Below are 23,905 nucleotides of genomic sequence, written 5' to 3' on the forward strand. Positions count from 1 at the left end.
AATATTCTGCTCTGTTTATATGGATGGACACACCTTCATTTATGAAAACCAAGGTTTAGTGTAATGCAAAAAAAAAGTGTGTGCCTGATGAGGTCGAGCAGATTGGTGGAATGCAAAACAACTCTGCCGAAAGTCACAGGTCTTGCTGCAATTGGCTGTCACACCACTGTGACAAACCAGAGATGGTGCTGATAATGCATGGAAGTCAACAATGTATTCAACCCGTTTCCTTTGGATTAGTGAAGTATTTAAAACAATAATCAATACACAGGCACGACATAATCAATGATACTAAGCTTTATTTTATCCCATTAGACGTCAAATATAACCTGAATGGAGGAGGATACAGTCCACTGTAGTGCCGTAATTGCACACTAAAATATGTATTAACCCTTATTGTACTCTCAATATTCCTCCATACAAAATGCTGTGTTAATTTACCATGGATGTAAAAATAGCCCATGGTTACAGGAAACTTCGAGTGCCTCAGTAATAATATACTTACACAAACCACAGACAGCATCCACAGTGACTAGTGACAGTAGCACAAAGTAAACTGCAGAGCTGCTGCTAATTAGTGAAACGTATTCACAATTATTAAAAGTGAAGGCAGTGTCTTTATCACCACTGCGGAAACTGATATAGTAAAAGGCACTGTGATGATCTTTGCAAAAGTGAAGCGCATTCAACTTCCAAGATGTAGAGGACAAGTCCAGGTGACGCAAGAGAAATCAGCTTCAACTGAAGATATGGTGGCACTGGGAAAAAAGAAACCAAACTTGTTTTGATATGCATATATAAAATTTATGAGTTCATAAATCCATTTACTTGCTAACCGTTATAATCTGCACATCCATTTTAAATATTGTAAATCCAGAGTTTAAATTTTCAAGGAGGGACTGGTACTAATTGGCAGCCTACAGCCCTACAGAAAACATATGTACTGTCAGAGAGGCTATCGGCTAATTTTTTTCTGGTTCCAATGCCCACGATCCAATTCCTTTCCTTCGGTTCCTAGGGAACTGAAGTTTGTGAAATGACTTGCAAGTTACATTATAGTCTTACAATATACCAAGAGTGACATGGAGAGAGAAAAATACAACATTGTTAAAATTCACCAGTAAGTCTTAAATATAAATTAAAACTATTTAAAGAAAAAAGACATGCTTTTAGATAGCGCCTTTCATGGCCACTGGACATCTCAAAGCGCTTTACAGCCAATGAAATATTTTTTTGGAGTGTAGTCACTGTTGTAATGTGGGATTGTTTTTACAATAATCTGCAACAGAACTTTGACAAGCTGAAGCTTTTTCTGTTCAAAAATGTGATTTGTCCTTATGTATAGGCATGCTAAAATTCTGTCAATGTGTCAAGATATGAATGTGTGTTTGTAAATTGCTGCAACATTAAACTCCCAACCTTGAATGAGCCATGGCTCAGTTAGTAGCACTCTCGCATCTGAGTCAGAAGGTTATGGGTTCAAGTCCCACTCCCGAGACTCAAGCACATAATCCAAGCTGACACACCAGTGCAGAACGGAGGATGGTGCCGTCCTTTGGACAAGGAGTTAAAGGTGTCCTGTCTGCCCTCTCAGGTGGGCATAAAAGATTCCATGGCACTATTTCGAAGAAGATGGGGGATTCTCCCCATTGTACTGGTTAATGTGTATTCCTCATGCAACATCACTAAAAACAGATGATCTGGTCATGATCTCATTGATGTTTGAGACCTTGGAAATTGGCTGCTGCGTTTCCAATATTACAACAGTCACCGCTTCAAAAGTATTTCATAGATTGTAAAGCACTTTGGGACGTTCTATGGTCGTGAAAAGGTGCTTTATAAATGCAAGTCTTTCTTGCTAAAAATTCAGAGTCGCTAGTTTATATTGCCAAAAAACCAAATCATCCGTAATTGTAATTTATGTTGAAAATATGTTACAAAGGACAATTGCTTTCAATAAGTGATTGAAATGTGCAGATTCAAATTTTACAATTATAAACATTTATTTGAATATATATTACAGCAGAAGTGTTTGAAGTCACAACCAAAACATTTTTCAGGCTTTGAAGTGCACATTTTCCTCCATTACAACAGTGACTACACTTCAAAAGTACATAATTGGCTGTAAAGCACTTTGAGACATCTGGTGTTCATGAAAAGCACTATACAAATCCAAGACATTATTTTTTTTTTCTTTTAAACTAAATAAATTGTGTTCCAAACTCTGTGCTTAATAAGGTCTAATTGGTTGTGGTAATTTATTTATTTTACAGGTGCAGTGTCTCTTATGTGACAATACTTACCTGTATGTTATAAAGACTACTCCTGATCTCCAACAGGGAAAATTTCTTCTGTGACGAAAAACTCAACCGTCTCTTCCTCCAAATCGCCATTATTGTCCAGCGCATCTGTGTCCACACCTGTGAAGTAATGAGCAGGAATTTTCAATTGCAGGGACATGCACTTTAAAACGAATATATGAACACAAGTATGCAGGAGCAGATATTTTTTCTTTGGTAAATTTTTGTATTCATCTGTATTATTGCTGGGAAATGGAACATTTTCCCATTTAGACACACATTTATGAATTATTAAGCATTACCAAGTCAAATATGGCAGCCACTTGCTGCAAAGCTCCTTCTATTTTACTCAACGCATACATCTTTGCTATAACTCCAAAGAGCATTTCGTACCGCACCATTGTGGCATTTCTATTCAATCCCAAATGAGGTTGTCATATTACAGACAGCTGTGGGCAACAAAGTTAAGGCTGCTCACGCTATCTAGGAGTCTTAGACAGAGCGAAGCAACTTTCATCTCAACAATAACATATGGGCTGGGACTCTGGTCCAAGAGATACAAGTTGTCTGTGGCACAACCCAGACTCTAATTAATTTCCGTCCCCTTCCCCCAATTTTTTAGGATCTTATTTCCATTGAGAAATGTGAAGTATAAAACCCAAAATTTGTACCCCAGTAATCTTGCTAGACCAACAGAGTGGATTAAGGACACAATTAACGTATTTTTCTACATGCAGCATGGACAAATTTCTAATATGAATCATTTTATTCTACAACAAAAGGATAGTTGATTTTCAAGAAACTCATTTTAAACAGGCACTGCTTCCCTTTAAGAAATAACAGACCAATGGAAAACTAAATTACACTGCAGGTCACAAGCTAGTTTTGTCACTACATAGAGGATCTTTTTATTATTCGCTGTACACAGTAGAAAAGTAGAATACTGAGGAGATCTGCACAGGTTGTTTGACCCAAGTTCCAAATATTTCAATACATGAAAGTAGTACTTGAATGAAACAGTTCACTACTAAAGTAGTACATGGTGAAACTGTTCACTATTAAAATTAAACACTAATTTATTACCTCCTCGGAGCTCCAGGCGTTGGGCCTTCTGCTCTGCGTAAATCTCTGCAATCTTCTCACGATATTTATGGAATTCTTCCATCATCTTGCGTCGTTTATCTACCAATTCCTTAAAAAAAATGAAGAGTACTATTACACACGTGCTATTTTAACACAAATTAATAAAGGAAAGTCATCTGAAAAGCTGAATGAAATTGGACATTTATTGAAAGAAAGGCAAAACAAAACAGTCGGGGGAACAGAAGTTTCACATTCAGTTATCACCTTTCAGTAGATATTCAGGAATTTGCACTTTTAATAATACATTGGGGGTAATTTTGACTTTGGTGAGTGTAAAATGGGCAACGTTGATATACATCCCTCCCAATTTTCATTTGAAAATGTATAACATGCGGCTGAATCGATAGTGCCCGTTTTACGCCATCACCCAAACTCAATACCTGTACCCTCACTTAAAGACAATTGACCATTTTGATGTTTTATTCGTCCCTAAAGAGAAGAGACAGACTTAAAAAAAAATCAATTTATGCAGAAAATCAATTAATTCTTAATCAAAATAATGAATTCTCTTATTGGTAGAAAGTTTCCGAGAACAGCATGTGTTTAATGACAAACTCAAGATATTATGGTCAAGACTATACCAATGGTGCACTTGACACACTATAGCATGAGTTATACATGGTTCCCCATGTATGCAAATCCCCAAGTTGCCCAAGGGAAGAGGATGAGGTTAAAACACACTAGTGAAGGGACATCTATGGAAAGCTCCTATTTAACTAATATAGACTAGTTGTAAATATCTAATTACATATCACACGTAATCATTATTATTAGGAAACAAGTTCCTTTTTTATGAAATTAATTCAGTTTTTTGGAACTTGTCTCTCCTGCTGGTACCACATTTTCACTTTTAGATTTCAGTGATCTTTTTCCCCCAGTGTTACTACAAAACAATAACCATTTACCTTGGAGGCCTTGGACTGACTCAAACGATCTTTCTGTTCAAAGATTTTGGAGTATTTCTTGTAATCTTTTTTGATTTGCTGGGAAAGAAAATATATGAACATTAATAAAGAGATGAAAATTATACAAATTTTAATTTGGCGAGTTTGCTAACAGCTATACAAAATCATCTCCGAGGCACTGAAGTATTCACCTTTACCTGAACACTGAAAACTATATTGCATAAGCAGTAAAACACTTTTCTTAATTACAAATACATTTTATTAAGCACCCAGTTGACGAAGGCAGCATGTAACTGAGCAACAAAGACTGAGCCATTTAGATTCCCGGCCTACCTTAAATTAATGAGATCACAGCCAGAGTGCCTCAATGTTCTGGGCTAGAGCTCCCTTGCCTGGTCTCCAGCCCGTGACCATTTAACGAAAATTGCATGCTAACATAATGGGGGACAGAATCAAGCTCAGTTGTGATGTCCCAGTTAAGTAACCTGCCAGTACTCATCAGGCTTATGCATGAAGAATGACCACTTAGTCGACATTCCAGAGGGTGTTCGACTGTGGTGGGACCCCATCCCAGAAAGAACGGGTGTCTTCAGGAAAGGAGCGGGAGAGAAAGTTGGCGAAATAATGTCAGTAATTTACTATAAACAGCAAGCTAATGGCATAGGAAAGATGATGGCCTGGTTCCAAGTAATATCTGCATGCACGCAAAACGTAGCTCGACCGTATGCAAGTTATGTATGACAATATGCAGCAAGTATACCAAATTTCATCCTGAGCATATGCAAGGAGCAGGCAAGATATTTCCATTCCCATGGTATCAATCTTTTGAGTATTAAAATACTATCCTTGAGCCTTCAATAAAATCTAAATTTCAAGCTAGCTGTATAAATGTACAATATATTAACATTTGGAGGAAGCTAGGTTAAGTATATCTATTGAATCATGGCTAACAATAGTGTTGCTTGATTGCCATAGGAACATTTCTAAGAATCTCTGATTGTGTTTTTGCCTTCCCCGGCACCATCAATGTTCACCCCATCTTATGATATTTTCTCATCTTTTTTTTTTACCCATGTACTCCTAACTAACAAGGACAAACGTCTCAAAAATTTGTCCTGGTGATGGCTGAGAGCATACAAAGACTCTGAAAATGGGCAACTCATACATGCATGCTGCAACCCTAGTTCAAGTAAGCTTTCGACCACATATCCGCAACATAACTATGACCACCTATTTCCAACTCTGTAACATCGCCCGTCTCCGCCCTTGCCTCAGCTCATCCGCTGCTGAAGTCCTCATCCATGCCTTTGTTACCTCTAGACTTGACTATTCCAACGCATTCCTGGCTGGCCTTCCACATTCTACCCTACGTAAACTAGAGGTGATCCAAGGTTCGGCTGCCCGTCTCCTAACTCGCACCAAGTCCCGCTCACCCATCACCCCTATGCTTGCTGGCCGACATTGGCTCCCGGTTAAGCAACACCTTGATTTCAACCCACGGCCCTGCCCCTCCCTATCCCTGTAATCTCCTCCAGCTCCACAGATGTCTGCGTTCCTCTAAATCTGCCTGATTTGAGTATCCCTGATTCTAATCGTTCAAACATCGGTGGCCGTGCCTTCTGTTGCCTAGGCCCTAAGCTCTGGAATACCCTGCCTAAACCTCTCCGCCTCTTTCCTCTTTCAAAATGCTCCTTAAAACCTACCTCACCGACCAAGCTTTTGGTCATCTGCCCTAATTTTTCCTTATGTGGCTTGGTGTCAATTTTTTGTCTTATAATACTCCTGAGAAGCACCTTGGGACATTTTACTACGCTATAGGCACTCTATAAATACAGGTTGTTGTTGTGTTGAGGTACAATTATGTTCAAATGTAGAGTTAAGTCAGTGCCTCAGCTGAAACACAAAGGAGTCGAGTGGACTCAGGACAACTGAGGTATTCTTTGTAGTTTATCTATTTTGCTGCAGTATTCGGGTTTCTGAGCCTGACGATACAGTGCTACAGGTATTAAGCAGCTATGTAGATGCTCTTGACTTAAGACAAATTTTCTTGGGGCAAAGCATCTTTTATCAGTTTTTCCAACCCCTCCACCCCTCCCCCCAATTGGTTCTGCTGAAGCATGACTACTTCAAGGCATTTCAGTTTGCTAAATAGGAAATTTATCAACCAGAGTCAGATTTTACATAAATGAGTGCTGGTTACACACCTTCAGCTGATCCTGAGAGAGCAGGGTTGCAGGTCTGGGTCTCCACAGCAGTTGGCAGAAACGATCCTTGGTGTTCTTCTGCAAGAGACGTCCTTGGAATGTCCACATCCAGTATGCATTATCCACCTAACAACCCAAACCATATGGTAACTTATCCAAAACAACACTTGTTCCAGGTGCTATAGAAAATACACACTTCTTGACACCGACTGTCACAAACATATTATCTGATCAAGGCCCAGGAGAGGCGTGAGTTCGGGGCCCAGAAGAGGAGAGGGTCCAGGGGCAGCACGGGTCAGCCCACACTGCGATATGTGTGCACACTAGGTCCATGCAGCAGAGCTGGTTTCCAGTCGTCTCAGTCAATCTTTGCCACTGGACCAAGACCTAGCTCTGTCAAGCCCGTGTGGTGGCTGGTGTGCAACGGCCATCACACGTTAAAAAAATCCACGCACAGGCATCTTCCACCCTTCAACATGTAGTTCGGGACCTGGAATTTTAGGTCCTTCATTGAAACATGTGAACTCATCCCTTTTTGGAGTGGAAGCAAGTCATCCTCGATATGAGGGACCACTTAAGAAGACGACGACACGTGAGGGCAGGTGGGTGAATTACCCCAGCCTCTGCCGATGCAACTTTCAAGCTGCACACTTTAAGAAGTAAGAGGATAGTCAAGGGAGATCAGCTTTCCCTCCTGTTCTACAGGGAAGCATCTGCACTGCCTCACTGCAGCACTCTTGGGATCTGGTATCCCATCACTATGTGGAGTGGGTACAGTGAGGCGCCAGTGCCAGTATGAATGGCCTAGAAATCCCGACCTCCCTGGGTCCACATGGACCCGGGAAGGCATTGCAAAAGCCGGTTTTCAGCGCACAATGCACATGCGCTGAAAACCGGCTTTTCCTATCTGTCAAGCTCTGGCTTGACAGATCCTCCGTATCCCCACAACCGGTATTTACCCCCATCTTGCCCTGCGGATGTCCTGAAAACTCTTGCGCTTAGTAAAAGCAGGCGCATAGCCTACTTTTACAGGCGGAAGAGTTTTAAAACATATAAAAACATAATAAAAATAAAATTTTAAAAACACATTTTAATGTTAAAAACCCTGCCCACTAAGGTAAGTTTATTTTAAACCATAATCAAAAAACTTGTAAAAAATCAGAAATATATATATATTTTTTTATTAAGACATTTATAACTTTAATTTAAACTAATCTTAAATATGTGGTGCATTTTTTGTTGTTTGGGGGCGGGGGGGGTGTTTCTCAATCATAATGGGAACTGCTACTTACGGAGTTCCCATTATGAATGAGAAAATACTGTACCTGGATTGGCTGCCCAGTGCCATGTGACTCCAGCTCCAGCATACGGACGTCCCGACGTACACGCGCTCCGATGCGCAGGGAGAGAAGGCCCCAGGACCGGAATTGCTGGAGGGTGCAGCAGGAAACGGTAGGTGCGCAACTTTTTCACCCTTTTCTGTCGAGCACCCGCGAGAACCAGAGGCCCGGGATTTCTAGACCATTATGTATTTTTACACCCCCCCCAGAAGACAGGTGCCTTGTTGAAAAATGACTAAAGTGTCAAACACTGTTCAGACCGCAATCCTTGAATATAGATGCCAAGTGGCAATCACATTACTACACTTCCAGTTATAATTATTGGGGCAGAATTTGCGGTGGGTGCAACTGCGTACTCTCAGGAGTACGCCATCATAACGCCTTTGAAATGGACCGCAAGTTTTGCATCTGCTAATTCCCGAACGTGCGATTTGTCAAGTTACGCCTTGACCGATCATCCGCTCCGCCTTGGAACTCCCAATTGCAGCACAGAGTTGGGCTAATTGCCCACCAACTGCCCAGCAATTACATATGGATATTTTACAGCTGATGCAAACAGGCCTGGTGCAAATGGGCACAGGGCCGGTTTGCATCAGCGTAAGGCAACACCTCAAAAGATCCAAAGCATCATTCGGCATGTATTTAGCTTATTTATCTCACATAAAAGTGAAATTGTTAGTTTTGTTTACACATTTGACTGAAATCCTGATGTTGAAACTTGATTTTGTCATTTCACCAGTTTTGTGTGTGCAGGGCAATCTAAATTCACCAGTTACTAAATCCTAAATGAAGAACGAAGTGGTAAACCTAACTATATATTTATATCTTATTTCTTGACATTAAAGCTTTTAATGTCTCTGCACGGTGCTGTTGTCATTGACTGTGCCCGTTCTACGAGTGGATTCAGCGGGTCAGGTGCCAGTCTGTATCCTCCTTTCCCCTCTGTCAGCTTATTCCCCCTTGTATTAGTTACCATGTCCAACTTAACACAGTAACTTTAGTGATCATATCCCATTGAACAATGCACTGTAAAAGCATGGTGCTGATTCCCACATACCTGACAAGAGGAAACTCGGCGCTTCCTAGGATTGGAGTACTAGGCCCATGTGATCCCAGGTCCGTTTCCGCACATGCTGCGTCCCCGGGATCCGTGGGCCATTCCGCTGCCCTCAAGTATACAGCGTCAAAGAGCAAGTTTGTGAAGGAGGGTTGCCATCAGGTAAGTTCGCATTCTATTCAGATGCCTGTGACTACAAAATCTGCCCCAATATAAATTCAGAGAGGCTTGGCTTGCTGTTCTGTTCAACCTGGTCTACAAGTGAAATTCAAAATCCTGACATGAAACAAGTAACCTTACCTTGTGACTCCACCATGATACTGAAGTCACTACATATCGTCCTGTTGGGTCCCATTCAACATCAGAAGCCATGTAATGCTCAGCTACATTCATCAGCGTGCAATCTGATGTGTCGTAGAATGCCAAAGCACCATTCATGCTACGGATTAGGAATATTTTACATTAAAACAATAATAAATGTTTACTTATGAACTTATAAACAGCATTACTAAATTTACAAGTGTTCCCTATTCATCATTCTTATACATTTAAACTACATATATCGTCCTTTCCTGCATCATCATCATCATAGGCAGTCCCTCAAAACGAGGATGACTTGCTTCCACGCCAAAAAAGGATGAGTTCACAGGTGTTTCAATGAAGAACCTAATATTCCAGGTCCCGAACTACATCCTGAAGGGTGGAAGATGCCTGTGCGTGGATTTTTTTTTAAACGTGTGGTGCCCGTTGCACACCAGCCACCACACGGGCTTGACAGAACTAGGTCTTGGTCCAGTGGCAAGGGTTATCCAAGACGACTGGAGACCTGCTCTGCTGCACGGGCCTAGTGCGCACACATACCGAAGTGTGGGCTGGCCCGTGTTGCCCCTGGGCCTGAACTCACGCCTCTCCTGGGCCCTATCATATCCCTCCACAGTCTCCCGCCGCTCCTGCTGTATCTGCCCACGCTCCAATCACCGACCTTGATGATGTCACTCTTCACTGGCGTCGTTCTCCTGTACCAGCTCGCGCTTCTCCCTGAAGTAGTATGCCCCCACGTTGCTCCCAGGCCACTGCACCTCCGCTCCTTTTAAACCTACATTACAACAGTGACTACACTTCAAAAGTATTCCATTGGCTATAAAGCGCTTTGCGGCATCCTGAGGTCATGAAAGGCGCTATATAAATGCAAGTTCTTTCTTTAGGAATTAGGACATGTCAACTTGGGTTGATTAGTACTCATTAACATAACCATTTTACATTTGAGGATGTATATCTCGTCAAACTCTGTAAGCGAACAGTACAAATCAGAATGCAGCACTCTACAGAAGTACACAACTAAGTGAATTGCAATACAATGGCTGCTGGTGTCGCAAACCAAAAAAGGAAAACGTCTTCCAGCAGTCTTTCTCTTGAACCATTCTGAATGGGTAACTACTTCGTAAACCCCCAAACCAGTCACCAGTTACTGACATGTGTTTTTCTTATATGCACAAAAACTAAAATGGCAGAAGATCCTTTAGGTAATAAAACAATTCTGAATTACAATAATCTTATTTTTTGTATATTCCATATTGTCAGATCAGCCTCATTAAATCAATATTTTTACCCTCATGGGTGATTCAGGAAAGTAGGTTTGCATCATATCTGACAAAATCGAGTATAATTCACAATGTTTATCATCTCCTCCCATGACCCCTTCTCTTCCCGGAGATGTTTCAATGCCATGACAAGGCCCACCCAGAAAAATCTAATTACCAGAAACAGCACGTCTGACTAATCTGAACACTTCACACCCCACCCCACACCACACCATCACTCACCTCCTGAGACCAGCCAGTGCTAAAAATTGTCCTTGTGGACTCCAAAAGATACTGTTAGCTTGCTGCTTATCGAACACTTCTGCGAAAAGAGATGAGAAAAAAAATTGGTTAGATTGAAGCAACCATTCGTTTATTTCCCCGACAAGTCTTGCTAATTCTTCAGTCACGTAAACAAATACCTGCAGCGATGATTACAACACCCACCTATCAGCAGGCAGGTAACACTTAACTGGCAGCAACAGTCAAGAACAAATTTCAACAGTTCAATTGCACTACCAGCATCAGCACAACAGCTTTAGAGACAGTAGTTTATAGATTCTTAGCTATTAAAATCAGCAACCAATCATATACAGAATGCCATACCTCAATATATGCAGGCTACGAGACCAGTAGTGATCTTATATGCATAAACAATGTACGGGTACAGCGCCAAGAATCCGTACTGTTCCGGAATCCAGGACGATCCGTGGCGGCGTCGTCCGGAATCCGGAAAATGTTCCAGAATCCAGACCTGCCGCTGCCCCCGCACTGGATTCCCCCGCCTCGGGCCAATGCCGAACTTTCCCCCGCCTCGGGCCGCCCGCCAACTCCCCAGACCCTGCCGGACCCTCCGCTCCTTCCCTTGGCGGCCCCCCCCCCACCCCCGGGCATTTCCGTTCCGACGTCTGGAAATACACGAACCTGGGCTCAAGTGTTTTCAGATTCGGGACGTTATAAAGACGTTCCAAAGTCCGGAAATGCACAGAATCTGGAATGGTTTCGGTCCTGAGACTTCCGGATTCTCGACGCTGTACCTGTATATCTCTTTTCCCTATGACTAATCATGTCATCTTTCCTCTCTGGGAAAAGGAATACACGTTCAGACACAAAGCAAAAAAAGGTTTTGGGCCAAATTTCAATCTTTGGCAATGTTTCCGAGAGGTGAATGTATTTACAATAAATAGGTGAACAGTACATATGATTAGTTACCCAAACACAAAATATGAACAGATTCCTTTGTTCTAATAGACTGAAATTAAGATGACATTGTTTAACATCTCAATTTTATGTTCTTATTACATCAAATGAGTGGATGTAAAACAAATTTAGAATTGTGAGCCATGTACTAAGTTACATACGACATTTAGAACATGTTGGAATTATTTTAGATTGCAAATCTTTTTTCAAAGTTAAAAAAAGTTACATACTTGTCTCTGGTTCCATTTGTGCAATCCAGATAGAATTATAATGCAACTCCCCTCCCCACCCTCTTATATTTTCAATAAGCAAGCATTGATAAGCACCAGAGTACAACTGTTGGGTTGAAAAGCTTGCAGTGGCACAGCACCTTATCACATTTCAAATACTTCACAATGAATTATGTTGGGTTAATTTCCAGAGGGTAAGAATTGAAAAGCAGAGAACTTATGTTAAACTTGTATCGAACTGTGATTAGGCCACACTTGGTAGTACTATGCACAGTTATGGTCTCCAGATTATAGAAAGGATATAGAGGCACTGGAGAAAGTGCCAAAAGGATTCATAAGGAAGATACTAGAACTGGGGGGATATATTTATCAGGAAAGGCTGAAGAGGCTGGGTCTCTCTTCTGAAAAGAGAAGGCCCAGGAGTGACCTGAAAGAGGTTTTTATGATTATGAAAGAATTTGATAGGTTAGATGTAGAGAATGTTTTCACTAATGGGAGAGACCAAAGCTATAAATACAAGACAGTCACCAATAAATCCGATTGGGAATCACTTACTGATCAGCTCTATCTTGCCATTATTCTTCACATGGTAGAAGGACACCGATATTCTGGGCGTTTCTCCGTGTAGCACAGCAAATTTACTTCCATTTGGCTCCCAAGCAAAAGCAATAATACCCTCTAACACGAGTGCAGAAGAAAAATACATATTGATAAACAAAATATTTACTCAAGTAAGATCCACTGAAGATTGCTGAATTCTTCACATATGAAGGATGTCATTTTTGTATCCACTTCTAAAAGCTAAGCAAACAGCCCCACCCTGCTTACCCCCCCAAAATTTGAAATGGATTTGGTCAAGGGTTAGATTAGTATATAAGCCTACTTCTGTTCATTCAGACATTTCTGCCCCACCCTCCCACCCAAATTCTAATTATTCAATCGATTGAAATAAGCCATTTTCATGAAACAGCACAAGGTATTTTTATACAATTAATTAACAACTTTGAATTATGAGTAGACCATATTCACATTTTCTAGACACTTCAGTTAGTTACTGCTTTCCAAAGTTTCACTTTGAATTGTAGACAATATCTCTAACTGCTCTCTCTAACCTGCAACAAATAAAACATTCCCTATCCTGGAAAGACTACATCTTTAAATTCCATGCCGATGGCTTTACCAACTGCACAATTCTATCTGAAAAGAATGCATTAATTCTTCTACATGGGGAATGCAGTTACAGCAACTGATGAAGTGCAGGTGAAGTCATATGTAAATACAGAAATCATCTACAATGCCATGACAATATGCATTTGACTTGCATTAAAATGACATTTATACTTTACATATCAAAATTGGAGAGACTTAACTGCAATTGACTTTGCTATACTGGAACCCAGGTTCAAGAAATTAAAAAGAGGTCAACATCCTGATCGACTGCCTCATCCAGTTCATTAATGGTTAAATCAAGGATAACAGGAGGATTTTTCAGTATTTGCACCTTCATAAGCAGTGTAAAACAGTAAGCATTCTGGAGACTAGTGTATTCACTTAAGACAACTGTTCAAAAAAGGGGAGGGATAAACCCGGCAACTACAGGCCAGTCAGCCCAATGTCGGGTGGGGGGGCGGGGGTGAAACTTTGAGAGACAATAATACAGGAAAAATCGAATTGGCACTTGGAAAAATATGGGTTAATATATGAAAGCCAGCACAGATTTTTTTAAAGGCAAATCATCTTCAACTAACTTGACACTTCTTTGATGAAGCAATCAGAGAAGGTTGATGAAGGTAGCGCAGTTCATGTAAATTATGGACTTTCAAAGAGCATTTGATAAATTATCACATAACAGACTTGTTCGCAAACCAAACTCATGGGATTGGGGGAAGTTGCTGCATGGATACATAACTGGCTAAGAAACAGAAAGCAGAGAGTAGTGATGAACGGCTGTTTTTCAGACTGGAGGAAAGTATATAGTGGTGTTTCCCAGGGGTCGATTTTGATTTTTGGATCACTGCTTTTCTTGATCTATATTAATGACCTGGACTTAGGAACACAGGGCATAATTTAAAAGTCTGCAGATGACACGAAACTCAGAATTGCAGTTAACAGCGTGGAGGATAGCAACAACCTCCAGGAGGATTTAGACAGACTGGTTAAATGGCAGATTCAATTTTACACAAAGAACTGTGAAAAAATGCATTTAGGTAGGATAGAAACATAGAAAATAGGTGCAGGAGTAGGCCATTCGGCCCTTCTAGCCTGCACCGCCATAAAATGAGTTCATGGCTGAACATGCAACTTCAGTACCCCATTCCTGCTTTCTCACCATATCCCTTGATTCCCTGAGTAGTAAGGACTTCATCTAACTCCTTTTTGAATATATTTAGTGAATTGGCCTCAACAACTTTCTGTGGTAGAGAATTCCACAGGTTCACCACTCTCTGGGTGAAGAAATTCCTCCTCATCTCGGTCCTAAATGGCTTCCCCCTTATCCTTAGACTGTGACCCCTGGTTCTGGACTTCCCCAACATTGGGAACATTCTTCCTGCATCTAACCTGTCTAACCCCGTCAGAATTTTAAACGTTTCTATGAGGTCCCCTCTCATTCTTCTGAACTCCAGTGAATACAAGCCCAGTTGATCCAGTCTTTCTTGATAGGTCAGTCCCGCCATCCCGGGAATCAGTCTGGTGAACCTTCGCTGCACTCCCTCAATAGCAAGAATGTCCTTCCTCAGGTTAGGAGACCAAAACTGTACACAATACTCCAGGTGTGGCCTCACCAAGGCCCTGTACAATTGTAGCAACACCTCCCTGCCCCTGTACTCAAATCCCCTCGCTATGAAGGCCAACATGCCATTTGCTTTCTTAACCGCCTGCTGTACCTGCATGCCAACCTTCAATGACTGATGTACCATGACACCTAGGTCTCTTTGCACCTCCCCTTTTCCTAATCTGTCACCATTCAGATAATAGTCTGTCTCTCTGTTTTTACCACCAAAGTGGATAACCTCACATTTATCCACATTATACTTCATCTGCCATGCATTTGCCCACTCACCTAACCTATCCAAGTCACTCTGCAGCCTCATAGCATCCTCCTCGCAGCTCACACTGCCACCCAACTTAGTGTCATCCGCAAATTTGGAGATACTACATTTAATCCCCTCGTCTAAATCATTAATGTACAGTGTAAACAGCTGGGGCCCCAGCACAGAACCTTGTGGTACCCCACTAGTCACTGCCTGCCATTCTGAAAAGTCCCCATTTACTCCTACTCTTTGCTTCCTGTCTGACAACCAGTTCTCAATCCATGTCAGCACACTACCCCCAATCCCATGTGCTTTAATTTTGCACATTAATCTCTTGTGTGGGACCTTGTCGAAAGCCTTCTGAAAGTCCAAATATACCACATCAACTGGTTCTCCCATGTCCACTCTACTGGAAACATCCTCAAAAAATTCCAGAAGATTTGTCAAGCATGATTTCCCTTTCACAAATCCATGCTGACTTGGACCTATCATATTACCTCTTTCCAAATGCACTGCTATGACATCCTTAACAATTGATTCCATCATTTTACCCACTACCGATGTCAGGCTGACCGGTCTATAATTCCCTGTTTTCTCTCTCCCTCCTTTTTTAAAAAGTGGGGTTACATTGGCTACCCTCCACTCCATAGGAACTGATCCAGAGTCAATGGAATGTTGGAAAATGACTGTCAACGCATCCACTATTTCCAAGGCCACCTCCTTAAGTACTCTGGGATGCAGTCCATCAGGCCCTGGGGATTTATCGGCCTTCAATCCCATCAATTTCCCCAACACAATTTCCCGACTAATAAGGATTTCCCTCAGTTCCTCCTCCTTACTAGACCCTCCGACCCCTTTTATATCCGGAAGGTTGTTTGTGTCCTCCTCAGTGAATACCGAACCAAAGTACTTGTTCAATTGGTCCGCCATTTCTTTGTTCCCCGTTATGACTTCCCCTGATTCTGACTGCAGGGGACCTATGTTTGTCTTTACTAACCTTTTTCTCTTTATATATCTATAGAAACTTTTGCAATCCGTCTTAATGTTCCCTGCAAGCTTCTTTTCGTACTCCATTTTCCCTGCCCTAATCAAACCCTTTGTCCTCCTTTGCTGAGTTCTAAATTTCTCCCAGTCCCCAGGTTCGCTGCTATTTCTGGCCAATTTGTATGCCACTTCCTTGGCTTTAATGCTATCCCTGATTTCCCTTGATAGCCACGGTTGAGCCACCTTCCCTTTTTTATTTTTACGCCAGACAGGAATGTACAATTGTTGTAGTTCATCCATGCGGTCTCTAAATGTCTGCCATTGCCCATCCACAGTCAACCCCTTCAGTATCATTCGCCAATCTATCCTAGCCAATTCACGCCTCATACCTTCAAAGTTACCCTTCTTTAAGTTCTGGACCACGGTCTCTGAATTAACCATTTCATTCTCCATCCTAATGCAGAATTCCACCATATTATGGTCACTCTTCCCCAAGGGGCCTCGCACAACGAGATTGCTAATTAATCCTCTCTCATTACACAACACCCAGTCTAAGATGGCCTCCCCCCTAGTTGGTTCCTCGACATATTGATCTAAAAAACCATCCCTTATTCACTCCAGGAAATCCTCCTCCACCGTATTGCTTCCAGTTTGGTTAACCCAATCTATGTGCATATTAAAGTCACCCATTATAACTGCTGCACCTTTATTGCACGCACCCCTAATTTCATGTTTGATGCCCTCCCCAACATCACTACTACTGTTTGGAGGTCTGTACACAACTCCCACTAACGTTTTTTGCCCTTTGGTATTCTGCAGCTCTACCCATATAGATTCCACATCATCCAAGCTAATGTCCTTCCAAACTATTGCCTTAATTTGCTCCTTAACCAGCAATGCTACCCCACCTCCTTTTCCTTTTATTCTATCTTTCCTGAATGTTGAATACCCCTTGATGTTGAGTTCCCAGCCCTGATCATCCTGGAGCCACGTCTCCGTAATCCCAATCACATCATATTTGTTAACATCTATTTGCACAGTTAATTCATCCACCTTATTGCGGATACTCCTTGCATTAAGACACAAAGCCTTCAGGCTTGTTTTTTTAACACCCTTTGTCCTTTTAGAATTTTCCTGTACAGTGGCCCTTTTTGTTCTTTGCCTTGGGTTTCTCTGCCCTCCACTTTTCCTCATCTCCTTTCTGTCTTTTGCCTCCTTTTTGTTTCCCTCTGTCTCCCTGCATTGGTTCCCACCCCCCTGCCATATTAGTTTAAATCCTCCCCAACAGCACTAGCAAACACTCCCCCTAGTACATTGGTTCCGGTCCTGCCCAGGTGCAGACCGTCCGGATGAATGAGGAGAGGCAATATAAACTAAGTGATACAATTTTAAAAGGGGTACAGGAACAGAGACCGAGGGGTGTGCGTACACAAGTCTTTGAAGGTGGCAGGACAAGTTGAGAAGGTTGCTAAAAAGGCATACGGGATCGTTGGCTTTATAGAGGAATAGAGTGTTGAATCATTGTGGGTGGAGATTAAAGATAGTAAGGGGGAAAAAGTCACCGGTGGGCGTAGTTTATAGGTCCCCAAATAATAACTTCACGGTGGGGCGGACAATAATCAAGGGAATAATGGAGGCATGTGAAAAAGGAACGGCAGTAATCATGGGGGATTTTAACCTACATATCGATTAGTCAAATCAAATCGCACGGGGTAGCCTTGAGGAGGAATTCATAGAATGCATACGGGATTGTTTCTTAAAGCAGTATGTTACAGAACTTACAAGGGAGCAAGCTATCTTAGATCTGGTCCTGTGTAATGAGACAGGAATAATAAACGATCTCCTCGTAAAAGATCCTCTCGGAATGAGTGATCACAGAATTTATAATACAGATTGAGGGTGAGGAAGTAGTGTCTCAAACGAGCGTACTATGCTTAAACAAAGGGAACTACAGTGGGATGAGGGCAGAGTTAGCTAAAGTAGACTGAAAACACAGACTAAACGGTGGCACAATTGAGGAACAATGGAGGACTTTTAAGGAGCTCTTTCATAGTGCTCAACAAAAATATATTCCAGTGAAAAAGGGCTGTAAGAGAAGGGATAATCAGCCGTGGATAACCAAGGAAATAAAGGAGAATATCAAATTAAAAACCAATGCGTATAAGGTGGCCAACGTTAGTGAGAAACGACAGCAAAGAATGACTAAAAAAGCAATAAAGAAAGGAAAGCTAGATTACAAAAGTAAACTTGCGCAAAACATAAAAACAGATAGTAAAAGCTTTTACCGACATATAAAACGGAAAAGTGTGACTACAGTAAATGTTGGTCCCTTAGAAGATGAGAAGGGGGATTTAATAATGGGAAATGTGGAAATGGCTGAGACCGTAAACAATTATTTTGCTTCGGTCTTCACAATGGAAGACACAAAAACCATGCCAAAGATTGCTGGTCACGGAAATGTGGGAAGGGAGGACCTTGAGACAATCACTATCACTAGGGGGGTAAGTGCTGGACAGGCTAATGGGACTCAAGGTAGACAAGTCCCCTGGTCCTGACGAAATGAATCCCAGGGTATTAAAAGAGATGGCGGAAGTTATAGCAGATGCATTTGTTATAATCTACCAAAATTCTCTGGACTCTGGGGAGGTACCAGGGGATTGGAAAGAAGCTAATGTAACGCCCCTGTTTAAAAAAGGGGGCAGACAAAAGGCAGGTAACTATAGGCCGGTTAGTTTAACATCTGTAGTGGGGAAAATGCTTGAAGCTATCATTAAGGAAGAAATAGCGGGACATCTGGATAGGAATAGTGCAATCAAGCAGTCGCAGCATGGATTCATGAAGGGGAAATCATGTTCAACTAATTTACTGGAATTCTTTGAGGATATAACAAGCATGGTGGATAGAGGTGTACCAATGGATGTGGTGTATTTAGATTTCCAAAAAGCATTCGATAAGGTGCCACACAAAAGGTTACTGCAGAAGATAAAGGTACGCGGAGTCAGAGGAAATGTATTAGCATGGATCGAGAATTGGCTGGCTAACAGAAAGCAGAGAGTCGGGATAAAATGGGTCCTTTTCAGGTTGGAAATCAGTGGTTAGTGGTGTGCCACAGGGATCGGTGCTGGGACCATAACTGTTTACAATATACATGGATGACCTGGAAGAGGGGACAGGGTGTAGTGTAATAAAATTTGCAGATGACACAAAGATTAGTGGGAAAGCGGGTTGTGTAGAGGACACAGAGAGGCTGCAAAGAGATTTAGATAGGTTAAGCGAATGGGCTAAGGTTTGGCTGATGGAATACAATGTCGGAAAATGTGAGGTCATCCACCTTGGAAAAAAACCCAGTAATGTTATTATTGAACGGGGAGAAATTACAACATGCTGCGGTGCAGAGGGTCCTTGTGCATGAATCCCAAAAAGTTAGTTTGCAGGTGCAGCAGATAATCAGGAAGGCGAATGGAATGTTGGCCTTCATTGCGAGAGGGATGGAGTACGAAAGCAGGGAGGTCCTGCTGCAACTGTACAGGGTATTGGTGAGGCCGCACCTGGAGTACTGCGTGCAGTTTTGGTCACCTTACTTAAGGAAGGATATACCAGCTTTGGAGGGAGTACAGAGACGATTCACTAGGCTGATTCCGGAGATGAGGGGGTTACCTTATGATGATAGATTGAGTAGACTGGGTCTTTACTCATTGGAGTTCAGAAGGATGAGGGGTGATCGTATAGAAACATTTAAGATAATGAAAGGGATAGACAAGATAGAGGCAGAGAGGTTGTTTCCACTGGTCGGGGAGACTAGAACTAGGGGGCACAGCCTCAAAATATGGGGGAGCCAATTTAAAACCGAGTTGAGAAGGAATTTCTTCTCCCAGAGGGTTGTGAATCTGTGGAATTCTCTGCCCAAGGAAGCAGTTGAAGCTAGCTCATTGAATGTATTCAAATCACAGATAGATAGATTTTTAACCAATAAGGGAATTAAGGGTTATGGGGAGCAGGCGGGTAAGTGGAGCTGAGTCCACGGCCAGATCAGCCATGATCTTGTTGAATGGCGGAGCAGGCTTGAGGGGCTAGATAGCCTACTCCTGTTCCTAATTCTTATGTGTGCAAAAAGGGAGGAAGTTGTATTAACCTTATGAAACACTGGGTAGGCCCCAACTGGAGAATTTTGGCCAGATCTAGGTACCACACTTAAGGAATGATGTCAAGGTCTTGAGAGGATGCAGAGATTTACTCCAATGGCACCAGGAATAAAAGATTTCAGTTATGTGGCGAGACTAGAGAAACTTGGGTTGTTCTCCACAGAGCACAGAAGGTGAAAAGGAGATTTGATAGGGATGGTTAAAATCAAAAAAGGCTTTGATATGGTAAATAAGGAGAAACTGTTTCCATTGGTAGAAAATTTAAGGTAAGTGACAAAAGAATCAGAGGCGACACAAAAAAAATGTTTTTACTCAGTGAGTTATGATGATCTGGCATGAACTGCCTGAAAAGGTGGTGGAAGCAGATTCAATAATAACTTTCAAAAGGGAATTGGATAAATACTTGAAGGCTGAAAATTTGCAGGGCGGTGGGGAAAGAGCAGGAGAATAGGACTAATTCGTTGTTTTTTTCCAAAGAGGCAGCACAAACACGATTGGCCTGCTTCTGTGCTGTATCATTCTATGAACACGCCCAATTAGAAACTCACTATATATCACATGAAATGCCACAGAAATGTCATAATTGGGGCTTTCGCTCCCCCGTGAGAACATAAATACAGCAAATATTCAATTTAATACAACCCACCTTTCATTTCCACAACATCCACAGGAACCTGTTTTTCCCTCATTCTGAAGATTTCAAAGTTGGTCACAAGACCCTGCAGAGGGAGAGCTTACTAAACATTATACAGGCAATTAACTTCAGGTCAGAACAGTTAACAAAAGCAATTACTGACAGTCTCTGGGGCAGAGTGGAAATCATAAATCTCAACGGTGTCAAAACATTTACAGAAAAAGCATCTGGTTTATACAAATTTGAGCTCTACATTTAAAATGTATATATGCGTCAAGACGAGATCATTCACTGCATATGAAATGTAAGCCTACATAATTAAACTTCGCGTTTGTTGCCCTTTGAATGGGAAATGAACAATTATATGAAAACTTATGGGTGAACAATGAGTTTCAGAATGATTAATTTTTGAACGGGAAAGCCAGTTCCAACCAGCGGAGGCTAGTCTATTACAATGCAACTATAGGAGAACATCTGGATGCTGTAGAGTCCCACCACACATCAGCAGAAGTTGCTGCAAACTTACCAACTGGAAACATCTGCTCTATTGTAAAAATAAAACACACTCGCTTATGAACTGTGTAATACAGAATTGACTTCACCAGCAGGAACGGAAAAACTCAGGAATTAGTCTTTCAATCAAGGATTAAATTCTGTTTTCCAGATCGACAAGTGCTCTTCATTTATACTATGTGCTATCCTTTCCCCACTGACCACCGAAATCTTAATAGCACAGGAGGCTATTCCTCCCACCTGGTCACGAAAAAACATAAGAAATAGGAGCAGGAGTTGGCCGCTTGGCCCTCTCGAGCCTACTCTGCCATTTAATGAGGGCTGATCTGATCATGGACTCAGCTCCACTTCCCCGCCTGCTCCCCATAACCCTTTATTCCCGTATCACTCAAAAATCTGTTTATCTCCACCTTAAATATATTCAATGACCCAGCCTCCACAGCTCAATAGGGCAGAGAATTCCAAAGATTTACAATCCTCTGAGAAGAAATTCTTCCTCACCTCAGTTTTAAATGGGATGCCCCTTATTCTGAGATTATGTCCCCTAGTTTTAGTTTCCCCTAAGAGTGGAAATATCCTCTCTGCATCCACCTTGTCGAGATCCCTCATTACCTTATATGTTTTGATAAGATCACCTTTCATTCTTCTGAACTCCAATGGCCCAACCTACCTTCATAAGTCAACCCCCTCATCTCCAGAATCAATCTAGTGAACCTTCTCTGAACAGCGTTCAATGCAAGTATATCCTTCCTTAAATAATGGGACCAAAATTGTACGCAGTACTCTAGGTGTGGCCTCACCAATACCCTGTACAGTTGTAACAGGACTTCTCTGCTTTTATACTCCATCCCCCTTGCAATAAAGGCCAACATTCCATTTGCCTTCCTGATCACCTGCTGTACCTGCATACTAACTTTTTGTGTTTCATGCACAAGGATCCCTAGGTCCCTCTTTACTGCAGCACTTTGCAATTTTACTCCATTTAAATTATAATTTGCTTTTCTGTTTTTCTGCCAAAGTAGATAACCTCACATTTCCCCACATTACACTTACAACACCACTAACCCTAGTCTACTCTCCCCCCATCTTCCTCTACTTCAAATGTTTATCCAATTTTCCCTTCACTGAGATCTCTGCCTCAAACATTCCCTGTGGCAAGGCATTCCAAGCTCCAACAACCTTCTGTGTAAAGACATTTCTGATAACCTTTCACTTCACTCGCGATGACAATTTTAAAAATCAATCACCTCTTGTCACCGACTCCCCGGGAAACAACCTTTCCCAATTTACTCATCAAAATCAATCATAATTTTTCTTTTAAACTTGAGACGGTGCTTGCTCTAGCTGTCTTACGAGTGCAAAAGTTACAATACATGAAACAAGTACTTTGACATACAGTTCCTTTCTTGGGCATTTGTAGTTGTTTTGTCAGCCATTATCCATGGCTCATGCACGTACCATTATACCCTTCAGAGTTCGATCCACTTTCACACAAAGGTAATCTCCGTTTTTCTGCCAGTGCAATTTACAGTCCACCACATTGAAAAGATTGCGCACTCTCATTTCTTGCCGCGTTGGAAACTGCATTAGTGTGACTCTGGCTGGAATATCTTTTTCCTCTGGTACCCAGAATGCAATAACATTATCACCTGGAGACCACGAGAAATCTCTGGTGAAAAACAGATAATCTAATTAAAAATAGCCCCAATTGCTATTTTGTGCACTTGAAAATTATGATATGGCCCCCCGACCTGAGAGGACACCACTACAGGTTGGGGGCATAAAAGAGCTGGAGTGCAGGCCGAGAACATTGTGACCCCATGACCTGCAAGAGGACAACACTGCAGGTCGGGGACATAAAAGAGCATACCACTACAACTTCTAGCGTGAACTGCTACAAGTGTGCGACGATGTCATCAAAACCCAGATCGCCGTTTGGAGCATGGGCAGCAACATCGGCGGTGATCCAGGTACAGCGGAGGAACGGGAAGGTCGGAGCTGAGGAATGATGAGAGATCGTGGTGGAGGTGCGGCGAGTGATTGTGGCGGAGGTTCGGCAAATGTTTGATACGGACGCGCGGAGAGAGATCATGGCGGAGATACAGTGAATGTTATTGTGACGGAGGAGTGGCATGAGATTGTGGCGGAGGAGCGGTAAGGGATCATGGCGGTGGTGTGGTGAATGAGGGTACGGGGCCCAGGGGCAGCACACACTGATGTGTGCGCACTAGCTCTGTGCAGCAGAGCAGGTCTCTAGTCGTCCTGGTTAACACTCATCACTGGCCTAGCTCTGTCAAGCCCATGCACAGAAAAATCCACGCACAGGCATCTTCCACCCCTTCAATTGGAGTTCAGGACTAAAATATCGGGTCCTTCATTGCAACATCTGTGAACTCATGTGGAAGCAAGCCATCCTCGATTTGAGGAACCGCCTATGATGATGATGATGTAGAACAATTGGCTGCAAGGACGACAATAGAGGGGGGGAGGAGAGAGCGCGTGGGGGGGGGGGTGGTGGGGGGAGGAGAGAGGGGATGTGGGTGGGGAAGGAGATAGAGGCGGGGGTGGGGGGGGATAAAGAGAGGGACAGGGAGAGAAAGTGAGGACGGGAAGGAGAGAAAGGGGGGGGGAAAGAGAGAAG

General features: G+C 42.3%; 1 protein-coding gene across 1 annotated transcript in view; it reads right to left on the minus strand.

The window, feature by feature from the left end:
* Positions 1-282: 282 nt before the first annotated feature.
* LOC139281628 (eukaryotic translation initiation factor 3 subunit B-like) overlaps positions 283-23,905 on the minus strand; it is a 25,750-nt gene continuing 2,127 nt past the window's right edge. Inside the window, exons 2-11 of the mRNA XM_070901772.1 lie at positions 22,723-22,933; positions 20,764-20,836; positions 12,515-12,637; positions 10,773-10,851; positions 9,250-9,388; positions 6,553-6,678; positions 4,349-4,426; positions 3,384-3,492; positions 2,304-2,420; positions 283-758 (exon numbers count right to left, since the gene is read on the minus strand). Of these exons, the coding sequence (XP_070757873.1) occupies positions 2,320-2,420; positions 3,384-3,492; positions 4,349-4,426; positions 6,553-6,678; positions 9,250-9,388; positions 10,773-10,851; positions 12,515-12,637; positions 20,764-20,836; positions 22,723-22,933 (1,039 nt within the window). The 3' untranslated portion in view covers positions 283-758; positions 2,304-2,319. The remainder of the gene's footprint in view (positions 759-2,303; positions 2,421-3,383; positions 3,493-4,348; positions 4,427-6,552; positions 6,679-9,249; positions 9,389-10,772; positions 10,852-12,514; positions 12,638-20,763; positions 20,837-22,722; positions 22,934-23,905) is intronic.

Source organism: Pristiophorus japonicus, chromosome 15 (genome assembly GCF_044704955.1).
Source record: "Pristiophorus japonicus isolate sPriJap1 chromosome 15, sPriJap1.hap1, whole genome shotgun sequence".
NCBI lineage: Eukaryota > Metazoa > Chordata > Chondrichthyes > Pristiophoridae > Pristiophorus > Pristiophorus japonicus.